General features: G+C 41.7%; 1 protein-coding gene across 3 annotated transcripts in view; it reads right to left on the reverse strand.

The window, feature by feature from the left end:
• The window catches only part of GLI3 (GLI family zinc finger 3), a 213,953-nt gene that overhangs the window by 66,407 nt on the left and 126,091 nt on the right, over window positions 1-21,455 (reverse strand). For all 3 annotated transcript variants that reach the window (XM_074575610.1, XM_074575608.1, XM_074575609.1), the window contains exons 5-6: window positions 7,551-7,756; window positions 2,336-2,482 (exon numbers count right to left, since the gene is read on the reverse strand). In XM_074575610.1, the coding sequence (XP_074431711.1) occupies window positions 2,336-2,482; window positions 7,551-7,756 (353 nt within the window). The remainder of the gene's footprint in view (window positions 1-2,335; window positions 2,483-7,550; window positions 7,757-21,455) is intronic.

The raw sequence follows: 21,455 nt of genomic DNA on the forward strand, positions 1-21,455 counted from the left end.
TTTCTAATCTAAAATTCTGACAAAGAAGAAAGGGGTTTTCTTTAGCATGATGAATGATAGGACATTCAGATTCCTACTTAATGACAATTAATTTACTGTATACCCATGCAAGTTAAGATAGTTTTAATTAGTTTTTACAAAGTAAAAGGGTAACTTCATACTCTATTTAGATAAAAGCAGCTATTGCCTGACTAAACACATTCTCATCAAATACAGAAGGTGAGCTGAATGACCTTACTGGGATTCACTCTTATTTTAATTCTCTATTTACTGTTTAAAAATAACCCATTTGCATAATAGTGCTACACATTTTTTGTCTTTAACTCTGAAATAATCCCTAATTGAAAAGTTGCTGCTATAATGAATCTCAAATGTGTGATCTTAATTTTTAAAAACAAACACAAAACAAATTAAAGAGCGCATTTCAAACATATCGTAGCTAAACCTGGTGACAGCAAATATCCTTATTAGAGATAGTGTTTAGGTACTTTTTATGAATGGTCTGAGGTTATGGGCAAAGGTCATAATGTTTTCTCTTAAGTAAGAAGTGATAACATGCTTCGAATGCAAAAGCTGTAATTCTATGTAGATCATAGCATACACGATCTCTACTAACACATGAAGGTCCTTTGTGCAAATGCCATTATTTGTATGAGTACTGCAATGTTTTCCGGGTTTTTTTAAGTTGGCATACATCTAGGTACCTATCTTCCTATAGACTGAACAGACCCATTCAATCAAGTCTGCATCCAAATGGTACTGCTACCTACATGCATTCAGAAACTCTCTCCAAATAGGAACCAAAAACACTGAAAGTATAAAACAGGCCTGCTCGTTGCAGGGGAGCTGAACTAGATGAATTTATAGGTCCCCTCCAATCCAAACTATTCCATGATTCTATGATCCCTTTACTTCAATGAAGTCATGTCCGTTCACACAAGCTGGGGATTTGTCCTTGCAACTGGAACACAGCAGCAGATTTACATTACCTAAACCACGCATAACAGACTTTCCATTCTGCAAAATATTATTAATATGCATCAAATGCATTAGCAGTGTATCTCATCTCTCCTCTCAAAATCCAAATCAGGAAGTATCATATTCTTACGCTTTCAAGCACTAAAGCCTGCACATTAATTTCTGGTTTAAGTCCAGACTACTTGTGTGGGTTTATTATGTTTCTGAAGTGAGTTCAAGGTATGTTACATTACTGTGAAATCACTATGCACGCTACCAGTGCAGTGAGACTGATAACAGGAACTGAATTTAAAAACCCTCACTATCAAGGTAACACAATGAAAACAGTTTTCCTGCCCAGTTCGACAACTGTCTTGCCTGATACTTGTAAAAATTGTTGGTCAGTCAACTACTTCACACTCCCAGGCATGTGCTCTGCAGGAGTAGCTATCTATATTCCCATGCATTCCAGAAGTGAACCTCCCAACTCCCACACTCCTTGAGATCAGCAGCTATGGCATGAAGCCAGCAGCAGGGAAGAAGAAACTGCATGCTAACAAAGATTTTTAAAAGCTGTGGGGCAACAAGGTGGTCTAATGCTATTGTATTGCTCTGTACTACCACGCAACAGTCAACAGTCACCACCTTTTCTTGTCACCCCTTTTTATTTCCCTTGCTGGAAGGAACGGAGAACATCCCAAAAAGCATTTAAGCATCTCATGACTATAGGGGAATACTCTGCATAATCCCTTCTGGGCGATCAAAAGCAGCAGTAGTGAGCAGCTTGGAAAGGGGTGCTCTCTTTTCCTCCCTTAGATTAGAGGTATGAAAGATGCTGAAGTGGGTAAAGAAGGCTCTTAATATTAGGGAAAACTAAGTCAGGATCCTTGAGAATTCAGCAAACTGCTTCACTTTAGAAGTGGTCTCGAATTCTACCAATCTATGATACACAACTTGTAAGCACGGCTACCACTCTAAAAAGGAGGTCAGCATGCTCTCCTAATGGAAAAACAGATGTAAACCTTTTATTAACAAAGAGCTCATCAGGGAAATACTCACCCTAACGATGAAAGTGAGTTACTGATTGTGAATAGAAAAGAACATTTTCAAAAGCACTCAAGCCCTGCTGGAAATAAAATTTATAACCTGTTTTCAGGAGCAGTCCAGTTCCTCTCCCCACTTACTTTCAAAGTTTACTTTCAGACTTGACGTAACCCTTGTACATTTGGCAATCAATGCTTTGGCCCTCCAGCCTCATGAGGAGGCTTATGTTGACTTCCACTTCTCTATCTGCATGGACGCCTTTTGGGTCAGACCAGGAAAAACCCATGTAGTTCCCTTTATAGGACTGTCTGTATTTCTAGTAAATGTCACTTACTATCCATGGCATGAAGATACTCCATATGAAGAGCACCGGCTCCTGCAGTGGCAGCTGAAGGAATGATGTCTGCGTATGGGCTGCGCTGGCCTGCCAACAGAGCCATCTGATGATAATATTCAGCTGGACTGACGCCAGCATGTGGAGCTAAAAAACACAACATAAAAAGCACCGTTGATGACATAAGATAAACGAGAAGGAAAGTTTTATCACATTGCTGGTTTCTCTGGCTATTAAAACAGCTTGTTTATTTTTTAATGTAATGCAACCTCTGCAGTATGCCACCACCGGTCAATATATTTCAACCAATGATACTGCAAAGACACCATTCAAAAAACTGCAAGGCATAAAATATTAATGAGCTCAGTGATCTCATACTTTTATATTTATTATTAAGTGACTCAAAAAGTGACAGGCTGACAGCAATGGAAACTAGTATGATTTACTTAGTGACATAAAAAAGCAGGAAAACCTTCCTAGAGCTTTATTCCCATTTACCTCATTCGTGGCCCAAAGGACTCCATCTCTAAGGTAACAACGTGGCTGAACTTCCATAAGCATTCAAGTTTCTGGAGTCTCTGCTTAGAGGACCAGAAGATTTTCACTCACAGTGGCAGTTTGCGTATAAATTTAGGAGTAAACAAAGACAAAGCACGTTTTCAGGACAAATACTCTGCCCCCTATACAACACAGGGACAGCTTTTTGGGAAGACAGACTGAAGCCAGTGAATGTGGCCATCCCATGCTTCAAAGTTCATATGCAAGAGTACTTGACACACGAGACTGGTTGCAAAGTCAATCTACATCCTCCAGTGAGATTATGAGTGATGCAGTCCTCTGATAATGACTTATATTAGCCTTTCTCTCCTGTAAAAATAATACACGAGCCTTCTGTTCCCCTGCAATTGTCAAGCATGCCACCAACTAATGGAAAACTCTGGACAAACACAAAATTCCACGTAATTTTAATATTATCTCATCTCAGCAGGCTTCAGATGCTACAATAAGTTGAGGGTCGTTTCATGGGCTTGTGTGAGAAGTACTCATAAAGTAAGCTGGGCTCCATCTCCTTGATCCTGACTCTGACTTGCTATGTGACCTGAGCAGCCGTCCTCTCTGCTCTCTACTTGTCCCACTTGCAAAACAGTTAAAATTTCCTTACACTCTGCTCACCATAAGATGGCACGTAAGTTTGCATAAAACACTTCAAGTTCCTTAGGTTAATAGGCTACACCCCAACAGGTTACTTTTATATTCTTTCACATTACTTAATGAGATCGTTCTTTCATCCCAGCAACTGAATCTTGAACGGAAACAAAATTTTAAGCTGAAATTGTCTGAATTACCAACTTAACCTTACATACACAGTATTACTACAAGGATAATTTATGTTTGCATTAGAGAATCGGATCCTAAATGCAAACCTTAGAAGCAGAGAATCAACATTTACACTAAAAGGAGGTAAACACAGCACTGGAGTTTAGAGAAAAGTTTATTCAGCAACAGATTTCTAAAGTGCTTTTTTTCTAAAGTTTATTTTTACCAAATAAAATGGAAGAATGTGCTTTTGATGTTATAATGTTAAATACAACGATTTTCAGGAAAGGTTCAGAAAAATAAAAGTACATCAAACAGGAAGGGGAATGGCATAAAAAATGAGCTGAGGTAAATTAAAGGCTGCTGGTATTTTTTCCAAATTACAAATTGATTCCTCAATTACACATAATCTACTTCAGCCACCACCACTTTCTCTGAAATGGCAAGAAAAATATTCAGACCAAATTTTAAGAGGACTAACTCACACTGAATCACTGATTTTAACAGTTTTACAGTAGTAGGGAACCACCATATCTTTCCAGACACACTTAAAATACTTCCTGAGCTTTCTGACATAAGTGTCTGGGTTAACTAACAATAACATTGGCTGCAAACTTTAAAATGAACTGCTGCAGAAAACATAGTGAGCACATAATTGCATTACTAAATGTTCCATATGCTGAGAAATGCTCTGGTGCTCTTTAAAGATCATTCCTTACTACCTTCTTCAAACATAAAAAATTAGCCTACTAAATGATGTATTGCATGAAGGGTAAATGAAGGGTAAACGAGTAAGCCAGCAGCCCTGAATTTTCTCTTTATTTATTCTTGGGTAGCTTCAGCTTTGCCCCTGCTTTTTTGCCAAGGGGAGGCATTTGCTTCTGCATTGTGGGCACTGCTGAGCTCCGTTTGAGCACTCTGCTCCACACACACCGACGACTCAGTCCTTACCCCTGCCCCGAACACTGTGTTACCCAGAGCAGTCCTCAGCCACCCCTGGCCCACCAATTCTGCTGGGTCAGGTGAAGTGACAAGACAGAAGACACTCTACCATTACGGCTGCTGTGGCAGTCATTAATTACAGCTGGCAAGACTTGTAGTGAATATGAAACTACTCTTCGTTATGTTCCAGATTGTTTTGGCTCCCAGCCATCCCCAGATCTGTGAGTCGACTGACTGAGCCCAATAGTACACTGACCTAATTATCTAACTGGCCTAAAGCAATTAGGGTAGCAAGAGAAATCTCACTATGACTTATAGAAGAACAATAATTTCTTCCAAGTTTTCACAGTTCAAATGCTATATGACTTAAGCCATGGTGTCCATAATGTTATTAGTACATTATGTGCATGTACCCCTCTAAATCACAGGGGGTTTTTACTTGCATTCTAGTAGTGCCCAAGTCATGACTTGAACTATCTGATGCCAGGAACCTAAACCTGAAAAAAGCATTTGAGTGTATACCTGACTGATCACACAACGAACTATGGATTCCAGAGAACAAATTTAACAGCTTTTCAATAAGCATGTTGTTTTACTGAAATATCTCCAATGCCTCAGTCAAGTCACTGTATTTTCACGAGGTGCTGCATGACACCTGGGCTGTGGTAACTGATCAAAGACAAGCTGTGAGCCTAGAGGAAATGTGAAGTAACATGTATTTATTTAAAACCCAAAGCAAGAAGCTTAAGCTAGTAAGTTTAGCTTGTACTTATGAAAGGTTAAGGTTGTGTACACAGTCAGCGATCAAAGCTCAGGGGATGAGCCTTAAGACAGAGCGTACTGAAGTGTGTTGTCCACACCTGAGTGTCTCGTGCCATCTGAAAGCCCATGGGTATCCAAGGCACCTACATGAGGCTAGCAGGTATGAGACAGGCCTTAGAGGAGAAAGCTGCCTTTCTGAGGTGGCATCTGGAGTTGAGGCAAGGTATTTCGCAGACCCGAACTGACACCAAACACCTACCTTGTAGACAGATGAATCTGAGCACCTTTGTAGTTACGACAGAGCTCCAGACTCAGCTGGCACCACACAAGTGTCTGTAGCTGGGTGAACCGAATAGTTTTCTAAGGCTTCACTGCCTGCACTACCTAAAACTCACTGGACTATAATGGCAAAACAGCACACCAAGACCACAGACAGGTTTCTATTCTGTACAGACCTAAATTTAGGTGCCAGAATCTGGAACCAAATTCTACCCTGAGACATTCTAGAGTCTCAGAGAGATTACCACTGGCCTGGCGAATATGGCAAAGCACCTGTAGGAGATCTCTGCCTTTCTGGAGTATCACTTGGGTGCCAGGTCAGATACTCTAGTGTATCTCAGATAGCACTATGTGCCTACATTTATGCAAGCGAGTTCAGTGTTGTGTACCTGAGACCAAGAACGTGTACAGGTTAATGTTGTATGGTTGTGTGACAGGTGGTTTCCTTCCCCCCTTTCTTTGCATGTGCAACAGGAGCATACCTTAAGCATAAATGAAATTCTGCAGGAATATGATCTGAAGATTACTGAAGGAAAGGCAGTAAAATGTTCTGCATATTAGCTTTTGTGAAAAGCCCAAATATACGTTGCAAGCGTTTTCCCCGTTTGTGCCATTACATTGTCACTCTATCACGTTTATCCTATATGAAAAGCTCCAATGCTCTCTGAGTCAAAATATGTATTTCTGGGCATTCAAATTGTTCCTTCAAAATGTTTATTTTTAATACTTTGGCTAAAATAAAAAGCGTAGAATTAGCAAGGATTCATACAATATCCAAAGTGCTGCTAAGAAAGCCCTATGTGCATGCCATATACCTTGACTGACAATAGGTCATTAAAATTTATTCTCATAAGAATATGTGCCCATAACTAATGGATTAACTGTAAAGGTATATGTTCTTATAAGTGAGGATTAATTAGTTATCCGTTTGGATAGGGTGCACAGCTCATTTTTCAAATTCAGCTAAAGGCAGTTTAACTCTGGTAAGTTTCTGCATTCACCGAGAAGACCTTTCCCATAGTTAAAATAGTAGGTAAATTATCTTCACTACATATTTGTTTCAGAGTATGTTATGTTTTAGCTCTCTTCAGCAAATACTACAATTCCGAAAAGTTAAACTACTTACTCTAATATTGAAAAACCTACTGCTAACAAGACCGAGCCTTTTGCAACTCTATTGATTGCTCACTTCGGCAAAATTCCCATTGAAATGAATACGAAATGTGCCAGAGTAATGACAAGAGTGATCACAGGAGTTCACTTCAACCCAAATAACCTGGAAAGTAATAGCCATGGTCACACCAAGACCTAAATCACCAATGCTTCAAGTATACTGCCCACCAATTAAACTAAAGGGGCTAGTCCTGATCATCAGCCACTTCTGCATCAGCGTGATTTCATTTGTCCATATTGTTGGATAGGGTAAACTGAAACAATTCTATGCAACTTTAACAGAACTATTGACTAAATATAACAAGTCAGTGCAAGCTTTACATAATTGAAAACCAAGCTTTTGCACCTGAAGAACTCCATGGTTACACACTGATCTACGCTCACGAAGAATCTGGCTTGATTCAGTGCAAATACAATGGATTTCTTGGGAGATCAGAATCACACCCCGGGTCAGCTCCACAAACAAAAGATGTCACAAGACATACACCACCCTTCCAGCTTAAATTTTGAATGAGGCAGGGCTTTTTTTTTTTTTTTTTTAATTCTCCCTGAAGTTTCAACATTTGTGAGATGTACAAATGAGCCATGATCGGCTGATGAAGTATTGAAACATTTATGACATAATGAATATGTCTGACAAACCTGCTGAAGCTGCTTTGAACAAGGGGGAAAAAATGTTGACAAGATTAATATAACTTTAGTTGCTACAATGACAGAAAACAGGAAGCCTGTCTTAACCCACCGTCTGTTGGGCTGAGTCCGCGGGCTGCCGAGATCATGGAGAGGGATGGGCTGCTGTGCAGGGACCTGATGTAGTCCATGTAGGGGTTAATGTACGGGTGAGGGGTGCTGAAGGGAGACTCTGATGTTGCAGCGGGATTTCGGTGGGGGGAAATTCTAAGGAACGGAAGCTCTGAGTATGTCGGGCTACTAGATAAGGCAGAAGGCCTGGAAGAAAAAAGAAAGAAAAACAAACAAAAAACAGCTAGGTTATCTATACGATAAAGTAAAATACTGTAAAGGTAACACATTCATTTCTTGAAGAATAACAACTGGGTTGCACATGTAATAACTTCCACTAATGTCAACTGCCTGGAAAGAAAAAGGATAGGAAATGAATTCTGCTCTGTACCCTTATTAGCAACATTTATCTGACAAATTTTAACCTGAGTTTATATTTGATTTAATCATTACACCCCTCAATACCCTTTCCCCACGGAGTTCAGTAGAAAATCACTTTAACTAGTGTGAAATATGCACCTTGTATACCACATATTAATTCTTGCTGCAATATGGAAGACATACTGAGATGCTGAATCATTTACGTCTTCAAAACCACGTGGCTATTGGAAAAAAAGAATTTTGAGAGCTACACTGCAACCACTCCCTTCATTTGCTAGCTTATTCTTCTTGAAAGAGCACGATTGCACATTTACACAGAAGTCATTTCAGAAGAACCAATCTCTGTAAGCCATTAAGACAGCTGGGTCCTTTGAGGCATATTTCTGTTGATGTCCCTTCCCATGAAAGATGCAGAAAACTTGGTGGCAAAGGAAGAAAGATTGCTGCATATGTTTGTTTTCAGGATGGCACCAGAGACCAATGCCTTTAACAAGACCACATTAATTAACTACTTCATTCTTGCTGTGGTGCCTTCTCAGGCTATGCGTATGAAGCTGTGATGAACCAAGGCTGAAAGCTGAGTTCACAGCTGACAAAAGGTAAATAACCTGCCTTAACCCCCTCCCCATCATCCCACCCTGCCAATACAACAGCGTCCAGGCTCTGCGTGGAGACCCTTCTCTCACAGCATCCAACCTCCAAAGGCACTGGAAAAAGTCCAGATTTCATCAGAAGGGGCTGGAGTGCCTGCCCTTGCCAACCTGCTCTTTGGCAAAAGACAATGATTAAGCCTGTCATGCATTTGCTGTAGTCCAACTGGTTGACCCGAACTAAATGCCTTTTTGTCCCTGTTTTTCCAATTAATTTAGCATATATACAGCGCAGACACAGGCAGCAGCTGAGAGAGCAGGGAGGGCAGCCTGTTCCTTTGATGCTGCTGGCTTACAAAGAATATTAAAACAAGAAACGTATTTTTTCCCCTTAACATACACATACCGTGATCAATAGAGATAGTTGTCATCACCTAAAAGGCCAACAGAACGTAATCTTACATAGGAGCCAATTTTCCCTGCCATCAGCTTGGAAATGCTAGCGTATGAGTGGGACAAAGATCAAAGTTACACATTCCTAACATAACGCCGGCTTCCCTGCCACAAAATCCACGAGGGCTCATAAAATCTGGGGAATAAAAATTTTTCCTGTTGTGCTCTTTTCCCTTCCCTTCCCTTCCCTTCCCTTCCCTTCCCTTCCCTTCCCTATTTGGCTTTTGTGTGTTTCTTGCCCTGCCACAGCTTTCTGTAAAGTAAGCCTGTTTAGCCTTCTTGTATGAAATTACCTCCTAGCTCCAAAGTTTGTTACAGAGCTGCAATCATTGTGTGCCAGCAGCAGGTACCAGCAGCATAATCACTCCTTGGGAACTCGAGCAAGTGACCCACACAAAGCCCAGCCACTCAACTGCTATGCCTTCACCCTACTTAAAATGCACCGAGAACCTCAAACAAGAAGCCATTTTCCTCCACCGTGCAAAACAGGCATCTCCTTTCCTCAGTGCACTTTTTCTCTGCATGGTTTTGAAGCACCTTTGTTTTACGGTGGAAATGCAGCTTTACTCTTGTTGGTGCTGTGAAACCCAAGCAGCCATAAAGCATTTGCTGTCTCGCGGTTCCCTGTCAGGCTGAGTGTGGAAGGCAGGAGCCTTAAAACTCATAGTAATGTAGGAAGCAAAAATACCACAGCTGGATATCACATTAAAGAGTGAATTTCCCATCCTGGCAGTGAGGAAAATACAGTAGTATAGAAAATTTAATACAAGAGTAACAAAGAAACTAAGTTTGGATGTCACTTTACAAGTCTTTTTTTTTTAATGTGATCTCAACTCAGAAAGAGTTAGAAACCCAAAGAGCATGCAGGCAAGCAGGAGCCCTGGCCTTATCTGGTGCATATCGAACAGAAAACTGTTTAAAAGCTTTTGCAAGAAGGCTGAAAGTCTGTATCAGCCTCAGTGATTCACTCTCCAACTGGCCAACAGCCAAAGGCTGCCGCAGGAGCAAGATTAAGAGCCAGGCTGTCAGCTTCTCCCTCCAGATCCAATGGGAGCCATTCAAGGACACTGGGACTCAACCGCTTCTCCTCCTCCTCCTCAACCCTGCCTCTTCCTCCCTCCACTACTCTGAGCTCCTCAGTTTTCCAAGGATGCATGGGAAAGGATGCCGACCTGGGTATCATCAATCAACCGCAGGCATATAAACTATATTATCAGAGGCAGAAATAAGAGTCATCAGATTACACATAAAATTCCCAGCTCTGCACTCTAAATGTTTACTAATCTCTCTCCAATATCTAATTTTAAAGCACTGCTAACTTCTCCGCTCACTTCCAGTCTGTACTTTTCTCACTCCTCTGTGTTTCCAGACCCTCCTTTCCCTACAGCCCCATTATTCTTCCTGCCTCCATCTGCTCTCAGCTCTCCCACTATTTGAGCCCTCCTGATTTATTCCAATAAATGTCACATATTCTTCCCTTCTTTTCCCTCTATGATTAAACTTCACTATGAACATCTTTCAAAAGCATTGTTTAACCCCCTCCTTCAAACTAAAATGCTGACTTTCAGAAAGGGTACAGCCAAACACACTTACTAATAGCTGTTGCTTTGCAACCTCTTTGTGTATCAATAAAGAATGATTTTTGAGCTGTAAACAACAAATTGTACAGCCCAGGAGTGTCTCTGCAGGCACTCATTCAGAGACAAGCAAATCAAATCTCCAGACGTGGGTGTCAGTCCACCCCCATCACTTTTATTTCAAATGTACTTTGTCCCCAGCCTTGGCATGTGGTGCTCTGCCTTGCGTCTGAGGCTACTTTGTGGGATGCAATGAGGTTTCACCATGTGAAAATGCTGGGACATTTTCAGTTATGGTGGTTGAAACTTGTATGTTCAATGCCTCACCTGTAAATCATGGGAAGGCAGAACTTGCCCGGCATCTTCTCCTAGACAGGAGTTTTCCTGTTCAACGACGTACTTGGAGCACTAAGGCTTCTTTCCGAGAGAGGGAGAGAAGCAGATGTACACTCTTTTCCGAATCAGGCCCTTTGTGTCTACTCATAGAGACCCTGCAAACTCAATTATTTAATACAAAGCCTATCATACTTCCAGTACTAATTTGGAGATCTTCAGGTTTGGGAGTAAAAGAGATCCTGTAGCTGTGTTTTATCACTGCAATTTTTATCCTGGCACACTAGGCTGATTTTATTATTTTTTCAGTAACCTTGATTACACCTATACCGCTGACGCAAAGGAGAAGCAGCAGACAATGGGGCTGGCTGGGAAGGTGTCTCCTCTCTTCTGTCCAGACTGCCTTCCTCCTCACCACTAAGGTGCCAAAATACCATGACTGCCACACAGCTTCCATTCCTAATCCAGGTCTTTCCACTCCTCACCTATCTCTGGCCTGCCAACTTCTCCCTGTCCTGAGTCCCAACGCTCTGGAGAGTCTCAACTACTCAGCAGGAGAATGGCGCACATGTGCCGAGGCAGTGAGATCAATGTAAGGGCAAACAGGTGTATTTTTTCCAATTAGTCACGACACTTTTTTTGACGAATGTTGCAGAGGTGACTGCACAGTCTTAAAAACTTATGTGGTCACACCAGTTCAGCAGCTGCAAGCAGCATTAGATATATGGCAAATCACAAAACGCGTGAAGCCACTCTTTTTTTTTTTTTTTAATGCTTTTTCTGACCACTGCTGAACCACAGGTGAGCTGTATGTAAGATTTCAGTTATTACTCATGAAAACGGTGTGTCATTTTGTTTTGTTGCTTACAGCTGCAACAGATGAACTCTGCACAAGATGACTGACCAGCCGCAGGTTTGGATTTTAGCCACCACAAAAACTGAACAAAGTACAATTCCCTTTTCAGCCCATGCAGCCCTTTTTTTAACTGGGGAAGGAAGATAATGGGAATCTTGAGAGTTGATGCAGCAAGCATGAGTGAGTTATACGTATTTCAAAATGATCTGCATGCGTAGATGATTATCTAGTATTATCTTGAAAGGATCCCACATTTTTTTCATCAGCAGAGGGAATGGGAGTAGGGGGGGTGTTTTTCATACCTAAGCGTTAGTCAGTTTTTTGATGAAGAAGATCAGATGCTCCAAGTGGAAATCCTCTCCCTTCCTTTGGTAGTAACAGAATGGGTTAACTCCTGCAGGAGAAACACTGCTGTGTGGCTGTGACTAGAGGTAAAAATCCCCAGGTAGGTAAGCAAGATCCACAAGCAAAGTTTGTTGACTATGTGGCCCCTCAACCACCCTCTCTTCTCAGTGCCATACTGACAGGATTCAGGAGCACAACTTCCAGTCTCTGCCCGCGTCCCTGGCACAGTAGGGTGAGGTGGGAAAGGTGCCGTATTAGCTCCAGCTATTAGGCTAGAGAAGGCACAGCATATTCCCCAGCTTACCTCATTTTTCCCTTCTAACTTGCACCTTTCCTCTCACCTACATTCCTGAACTGCTCCTGTGGCACGAGACAGAAGGAAACTGCAGGTGGGAAGATACAACTTCCTTGAATTCTGTGCATTCAAAAAACTAAACTATTTGGTGATTTTGAGGCTCTAAAAAATGAAGATGACAAAAATAGTATTAGGTTTTATTTTCCAAGCTAATAGACCTGTAACTGTTTAGAAATTTCACAACAAAACAAGAACACTGAACTCCACTTTCCCATTCTGCTTTTTTCACCCCATTCCCAACTAAGTCACACAGTTTTATCGCTCATGTAGACCTAGTGAAGAGCCAGGCAGCCCAAAGTACCATGAAACCATCTTACATGATGTATGCTTGTAACTGAGTAGGGGTGGTTAGCCCAGGAACTGAAGGAGGGGAGGGGATGGGAAGAAAAGAGATCCAGTTCAGGGTGGTGGGGAGCAGGAAGGGCCAGCTGGTCTTTAAGGGAAGACAAGTCAGGAGCCAAAGTTAACCCCTGCACAGGCAATGCACTCCATGCCACCAGAGCCAGGCGCTGGTAACAGGGTCCATCAGCAGTCTCAGACAAGGCAAAGTGACAAACCAGGTCAGGGAGGGTCAGTCAAATGCAGAAGGAGACAGGGCCAAAGTCAGGACAGGAGAAAAGCTACAGCATAGCTCTGGGGGGTCCATCCAGGAGAACAGCTACCGACAGTGCAGGTCCTGAGCTCAGCCAGGAGCAGGAGTACAGACGGGCGCTACCTACAACATAGCTCAGGCAGGGACTAAAAGCCCCAGGCTGAGCTTAAAAGGGGCTCCTGAGTGCATGGGGTGTGGGAGGAGGTCCCTGGTGAGGCTGTTCAAGGCAATTATGGCCTATTAGTTGCCTCCGGGTCCTCACGCTGGGTTTTTCTTTGCTTTGGAGTCCTTGAACTGCTCCAGGACATGCCAGAATATTAATACAATGCACGTTGTCTCTGTTCTCGCACCTCTTGCAACTGCAAGAAGTACAGCAAACCCTGGGGCGTGCTGCGACACCCACACTTGTCAGAGCGGGCTCTTCAATAGCAACGTTTTCTGGAAGCAGATATAAAGCCACTCAGGACAGCCACAAAGGTCTGTGTCACAGGAAAATCTGGAGGAAAATTTTGAGGTGTGTTTGGTGTTGGAGATGTGATCTGTCATAAATGGTTTCCCAATAGCTTTAAGCTGTGCGCAGGCAAAAACCTCTTCTCAACACAACCTATCTTAAAAAAAAAAAAAAAATCATGGTGATAGAAGCATTTCCTGATTTTAAAGGAAACTATAACTCCAGGACTGGAAATTTTAATGCCAAGTTTTGTCCTGATAAATTTTTAAATGGCTCTTTTATGAATCTGTTGAAAAATACATTTATATTGAAAACAGCAAGTGATCCTTAACTATAACATTGTAAATATGACACTGAGCTGAGGTTACAGATGGAACAATAATCTATCTCACAGAACAAAGCTTGTCAACGAAGTGCGATGAAATATTGTAACATAACCTAATTTATTATTGCCTTTTCATCCATCTTGTTATATTATGAAAGTGTCAAAGTTCAAACCTCGATATTTAATCATTTAACAGTACGTTATTCAATGCTGGAGCAAGCACTGATGGCATAACTCTCATGCCAATGATATCCACACTGTTTCTCTGATACCTGCTCAATTCAGCCCTGCCTGGACAATTGAAAAATGTTAAACTCCTTAAACTGCCTATGATCTTTTGCTTTTTTCTTTTTTTTTTTTCCTGCAATAATCTTCCAATGGCTGCCCCCCAAAATATTAACACTTTTATTTCTAGGAGATCCTGGAAGACGAACAAACAATAAGGACTTTCTTGTTAGGCAGGGACTCCTGCTTTAAAGCACATGGCTCAATTCCTTTGGTAATATCTCCTATGTTAAATGATTATTGCTTGTTTAATGTCATAGTCGCTTGTACAGACTGACCCTTTGGCACCAGCAGTCAACTACTGGCTAATAAAAGGGTTTAACATTAAGAAAGCTGAGCTCTAATAAAGTAAGGCTTGATCCTGAAAATACAAGTAAGAACAATTCTAACAGTTAAGATTAGCCCAAATGAACAACTTACTCCTCACTGTTAAAAGCACAAACGTTGTTGCAGGTGCCTAATAAGTCAGGCTCAGGCAACTAACTATACACCTAAACAATACAGAAAAACTAAGTCAAATAATCATCCTGCTTCTCAAAATCTTTAGTTGCTGTTGTAGGGTTCAACCCTGCATAAACTGCAACTGATGGGAAACTGTCCACTGATTTAATTGATAAAATCCTTAAGTGATTGTGGACATGATCTTCATAAGCACAAAGTGCTGACCCAATACTGCGCTCCCCGAGAGCCACCAGTAAAGCTTCCACTGACTTCAATGCAAGGAAAGCGATGCCAGCGCTGAGTATTTTTAAAACGCAACTTCACAGTCCCTTTTCTCTTTGCACTTCTAATTGGATATTTGTAAACAAACCCATAAATATATAGTATGGGAAATCAATAATACTATCTTTTAATACTTAAAATTTTTTTTCAGAACTTGTGTCTTAAAATAGGCAGCCCATTCCCCTAAGATAACTCACTGCCTCAAAGCTGCTGTATTACGTTCTTAGACTTAGGAAAACTAAGCAAATTATTTTGAACATTTAAGGAATTAAAGCAAATTAAATGCATGGGAATGTCAGAGCACACTTTATGTAAAAGAGCTCAAGTGCTACAAAAAGGTAAGCCCTATTAACTGTATTTTCTTAGTGGTGCAAATGAAGGAGGAGGAAAACAAGAACGTGCTTAAGTCCTAATATGAGAAAGAATCTTGATTTCCTATATTCCTTTCCATGTTTCAACACCTAGTCAATATTTTGCTCATTTTTCCTCCAAAATTCACACTGGAACTGTAGTCAGTATGGGAAAGTAAGTCACAGAATCGGATTTGGTAGCAACCTTCCATTCAGCAGATATATGTACAAAGCAACCATGAATGGGTCAGTGCCTATGTAGTTTACACGTAAGAGGAGCGAGATCAGGGTTTAAGGTACACAGGCTCCGGTTTGGTTTCCATCACTTATCTGCTGTGCTACCTTGGACAAACTTGTTCACTTCCTCATCTGCAGTTTCCCCATCTGTACAACTGTGGTAAAGCACTCAGAAAGTGTTTGGTATCTACAGTGGAAAGGTCAGACCAAGAGATACTACGTTATTAATATTTTTTCATTGAGGCAAAGACAGTGCCTTACAAAATGTGTGCAGTTCTGGAATGTAAATTCCTAAAGTATACAAATAACCTTGCTTTGGGTTAGAAGGAAACGCTTCTCCCTCTTAAAGTTACAAGGTAGCATTGTAGAATAAATAAAAAAAACCAGACACACATGACTGGACAAGAGATGTTCTTGGCGTTGGGAATCACACACGACAATTAGCCAATGACCCACAGCAAAAGAATATTACTCTGGCTCCCCTTTCTTTATTTGGGAAGTGTTAACGTTATGTAGTTACAGTTAAAAATTGGCTACATTAATCAAAGCACTAAATCCTTAGTCAGTGACTGTATTCCTATTTTTCAATTGACGGACTGCCTGAACGCAGATCCAGTTTTTTTTACATACACCCCCTGCTACTTGTAATAATTCATAAATAACTCAACCATCCACCTGTGGATTCCCTCAAGAAGAGTTTCTGCTGTAAAAAGCAATGAATATTCATCCCATTATTGAACGTTTTGTTTACCTAAGGTCAGCTGCGACGCTGGTGACCTCCAGCCCACAGTAACACCTGCACTGACTGCAGTGAGCAACTGCTGTTTCAGATGCCACTGAGTCAGGGTATATGCCTTTCATTACACGAGTCTTGACTTGGGAGTCTTGACATGCGTTCCTTAAATGTGTGTGAAGATATAGTTTTGACTGATTTTTTTTTTTTTTTACTTCTTTTTTTTGCAAAATGCAAAGAAAACCAGGTACTGCCTCCCAGTATTTCTCCAAGTCAAGCCCAGGCTTCTTCTTGTCCTCACATACTGGTAAATCTCCCCACAACAACACGCCTCTCCTTTTCCTCTTCCTTCCATCCTGCCACCAACCACTGCCACTGCCCCTTGGCACTCCTCTGAAACACTCGCCACTTGGCCTTAGCATACAGAGCGTCCTGCCTTGCCTCTCCTCCCTCAAATCCTCCTCAGGACTGCTGCAAAGAAATCGGTGACTAGGGGGAGGATTACATGGATACACTTGGCAATTTCTTTGCTCGTACAAACAAAGGGTGCAAACACACAAAAACGTGACCGACTATTAACTACTCCCTCCAAATGCCCCTTGCCTTTTAGGTGGACGTCCTCTTGCAAATTTTGAGGCAACTGTGTAAGCAGTTACTGTCCCCAGCTACCCAGCTGGTGCCCCCTCCCAGCAATTACTGCCAACCCCCAGCACAGGGGGTCTCTGTTAGAGAGAGATGTTAGGCACATCTCTGCCTCTAACCACTTCAGTGCCCGGTTTCAGTGAGCAAGGGCAAAGTTGCCAGACTGTAAATGGGGCGAAGGGACACCGTCTGACCCTGCTGAGGGACAAGGGGTAATCTCCAGGGCGAGGAAAACAGCTGGGGCTGGTAACCCCCAAGGCCGTCGGAGCCGACTCACCAGAGTTCATTTGCCAAAGCTCTTCCTGGCAGAGCTCCTTGTGTTTGCACAACACTCAGCAGAGCTCTGATCCCACATGGAGCTGTTGGATGTTGCAGCAATGTAAACAGTAAACAAAAGTAATGCTAACAAGATACTCTGTGATTTCCATCGCTTGCTTCTGGTAGAGCCTTACCAAGGCAGAGCCTGACCTGCTCAGTTCACACTGACTTCTGAGAACCGTAAGTGGGGTAAAACCAAACACCTACAAGGCACAGCCCAATCCCAGTGCTGGTAAATTTTTCATCCCCTGTCTTCAGCTGGTTCCAAGTCTATTGACTCGTGGTTATTAATATACCAAGGATAATGTATTAATGCTGCATTTGATGCAGAACTCGTAATCACGACTATAAAACGGATGCACGCGACAAGCAAATGTTATTCGAATAAGCCTTGGAAAAGTGTTGCTACACATTAGAGGAGAGATTGCCTTGGACCTCCATATACTATTCCCTCTTCAAACTATGCTGTAGCACAAAGTACAGCAGGAAAATCTAAAAGGTCTACAGCATGCTCATTATCTGTTGTTATTAATAACAGACTGGACAGTAAAATTACCAACTGCATTCCTACAGCAAACTTCCCCGCTCTGCAATTCTCTTTTGATGCTCTAGAGGTGGTCTCATTTGCTATTCAAATTTTAGCCCCCTCTCGGTTACAGGCAGGGCCTGCCATCTCTTGAAGTGTTTAACCACCGCGGCACCATCATATGAATATGTGGGCATATATAAATCCTGACGGCATTCATGCACCCTTTTCTTCCTTCCCTTTCCCCTTCCTCTCCTCCCGCAAAAGAGTGGGTCAAAGGGGTGTCAGAAGCTTTCTCACACTTAATGCTGTTAAGTCAGCTAATTGAATAAACATTTGTTTAACATTTGCTCCTATTTCACTAATGCACTGTGAGAACGAGAAGAATTTTATTCCCCTTCTCCCCTGTCCTCCCCCTTCCTCAGGAGTGCCACTAGCTGTTATCGCAGTGACTAATGTGCTGTATGTGGCCATTATAGTCTTCAACTCTGAAATTACACCCAGGATGAACGATAGGCTCTGCCTGTATGCTGATTGGAGTTGGATGATGATTGATTAGAAGAAAGTCAGACTACGTAGCCATGCAAAAAGAACTGCACTAAGCCACAAGCTTAAACACTAAAAGAGCATTTCACCGGTGGCTTCAGAGCTATTAGATGTTTTCATATGAACAACATTTCTCACATCCGGGCTTGCGCATTTTATCTTTATTCTTTCAAATCCTGAAATTGCTTGGATAAGAGGGTTTTATATATATATTTATACACATTTCTAAGAGTAGCCTGAACTTTTAGGGGAAATTGAAGAGGCTTTGTGTCAAGTACAGCTAAATCCAGCCTTTCTATATCAAACTCCTGCTAGAAAATTACTGTGCAGATGATAAGGCTGAAAGATATAATAAAAAGTGACTCTACTCAATTTACACTGCAATATTGGTATGACTGAATATTTTTCATTCAGGTGACTGATAAAATCACTAAACTGTATTGCAGATAAATAAAGGAGGCTTCTGTCAAGAATAAACACCATTAATCATGAAGTCTCACCCTCTGAGTGGCTGTGCTATGCAACTGCACAAATGCACCATCACGAGTGGCATGTGACCCAGTGCCTCCGTTCTTCCCCCCAGCTCCCTGGTGACACTGTCTTCTTAGGAAACTTTTATTATTTTTTTTAAACCGCCTTTACAACATTTGGAAGTCCTTTAATATCTTTTCCATTCGAGTTTACGCGCGACTGCAACTGAAATCTAAATTTCAGTGACGATACGTTCAGCTAAAAATTGATCCCATGAGACAAATGAACCAATGCAGGCTGTGGCCGCATTGCTGTAAATCCAGCGTTACAGTGAGAAGTCTGTATTTAACCTGCGGAAGATGAGATCTTTGTAATTCTAAAGCTGAAACAAATAGGAAAATTTTATCAGCTCCCCCAAGCCCTCTTCCCCTTTTCTCCCAAAACCGCGTTTTCTTACCAGCTTCTTTACTTAGATTCGCTATTTCCAAATAGGCACCGAGTCTCTTTTTGAACAAACAAACACAAAATTTCTCAGCATCGCAAATCTGCCTGAGCAGAATCGATGATGGGTTTCCTTTCAAAAAGCAACTTACATGCTAAAACTGGACATGTGCTGAAAGAAACCGTTATCCAGCAAAAGCACAGTCATACAAAAAGAAAACCAGACAACTTAGGTAACCTTTTTGTAACCTGTTTTAGAGCAAGTGATGATTCAATAGTGGCCATGTTATTAAGCTGGAATGAAGCAGTGCCCTACACACTAATGAGGTTAAAAAATGTAGTTAGGTCTTCATGTTAAAGGCACTTAGCAAGCAGTTTGCTCGGCAAAGACCAACTGTGTGTTGGAGCAGAGGACTAATCACACAGGCAGGAATCAAATCGACTGGAAGAATTAGGAGACTTGCGGCCCCGAGGAATGTAATTCATGCAGAAAAGCAGTTGTCAGAGTGAGGCCAGGGAACTGTGTGGGAAGAAAGCAAAATAAACAGCTCAACAAAGAAAACAAAGACGCTCAAATAGTGGCTTTTCTAATGCTTGAGTACACTGAAACTTCAGTGGGTGCATATGACAAAAACCTCATCAAAGACGACCTCTATACAAGCAATACACCGGTGAATGGTGCACTGGTTCAAAAAACGCTCAGAAAATGCCTGAAGGTCTTTAAAAAATAACCTTGAAGTTGTTATGCACAACAGAGAAAGTGCACACACATACATACATGTATGAATGACTGGAAGAAGAAAAACATCCAAATGGTACAAAGCTATGAAGAGAGTTGAAACGGTTTCTACTATTACTCCCGATTTCTCTCTCTATCATTCACAGATCAGAAGAGGGTGCAGCCGGCATGCAAAGAACGCTCCTGCCTATGTGCAGGAATAGGCTCGGTGGAAAAACAGAATCGCTAATTGGGATACACTCCCGCAGCGTGAGGACCAGATTATTGCATCCACCAGGGGGATGACCTGACCAGAAAGAAGAGCTTGAGGCTGGTCCTAAATCTCAACAAAATTCATGTAGTATTCAGGGAAAGTTTTTCTTGTGATGGGTACGACCCACGACAGTAAAATCAAACTTTGAAACCAAGTGATACATGAAATTTCACAAATACTCCCTTAACTCCTTCCTCCCTTTAAGGCAGTGGTAAGGCAGGTGTTCCTTCTCCTGGCAAAGTACCCGAAAAGCCTCTCACATTACCTCAAATGAACACTCAATGTCTGTTCTGTGATGCCAAGAAACATTCTTTTTCCAAATTCAAAACCAAAGCAAAGCAAACCCCTCAGCCTTCTGTAAGTCACATCCGCAACATTACAAAACTGCGATTTGTGAGAAGAGAGAAAGCTTTTCTTCAATTTTAATTTGATATGCTAAAATAAGATTTTAAATGTTTAAAACAAAAGCAAGTTGGCAAAAACAGAAAACAAATTCAGTGACTGTCTGTCTTACTGCACTTGCTACTTAAATTTGGTTGTGAAGGGAACGTTTGACTAAAATTCTAACTTTAAAGGACTACAATCCTGACAGAAACAGTTATGTGAAGGTTCAGCATTAATCATTTCTGTTGAGGTACGGCTGGATTTGCTTCACATCCCTCTACTAACATTAGCAGACTGCCCAAAATTGATATTCACAAGGATTAGTGACTATTACTGACCAGAGAGTCAGCTAGAATTTCTCACCTAGCACTACCACTTGCAGCAGGAAAAAAAAATTATAAAGATATACAGACATTTCTGCATAAAATTTTCTGTATATATATTTCAGTATAAAATACACAGATTATTTTCTGAAATGCCTCCTCCCCCCACCCCAAGCTAAATCCATGACTTAGGGAAGAAAAGCCATTTTGAGAGTGCACCTCAGTGACAGGACTAGGTGTACAGTATACGTGTATGCTGTACCCAGGACTGCGAGTCAAGGAGTGACCCTATGAAAACACAACTGCTTCTGAGATTCTCCCATCCTCCATGCGCCACTGCAAATCGCAGGCGAGCCACGGATCCGCACCAACATCCATGAGGGCAGCAGGATTCACAGGTACATGAAACAACTTGTATCAACGGTGAATGCTGCTAAGTTAGGAGGGGGGAAGAAACATATTCTGCTAACACTTCTTGTATTTTCTCTGCCAGTATCAAAGGTCCAGGTGTGGGAGCTGGCTGGCGTGCAACCAAATCAGAGCAGGAGAACACTCAGTTCTCAAATTGGGCTAGGAAGTTTTGTCTCAGCCAGCCCAGCTTCTTTATTTGATCCTGCAGGCACTGAGAGCCATTGTGATACTACATAATCCGCACTACAAGTCGGTTCTCACAAATG

This window comes from Larus michahellis, chromosome 2 (assembly GCF_964199755.1).
Source record: "Larus michahellis chromosome 2, bLarMic1.1, whole genome shotgun sequence".
NCBI lineage: Eukaryota > Metazoa > Chordata > Aves > Charadriiformes > Laridae > Larus > Larus michahellis.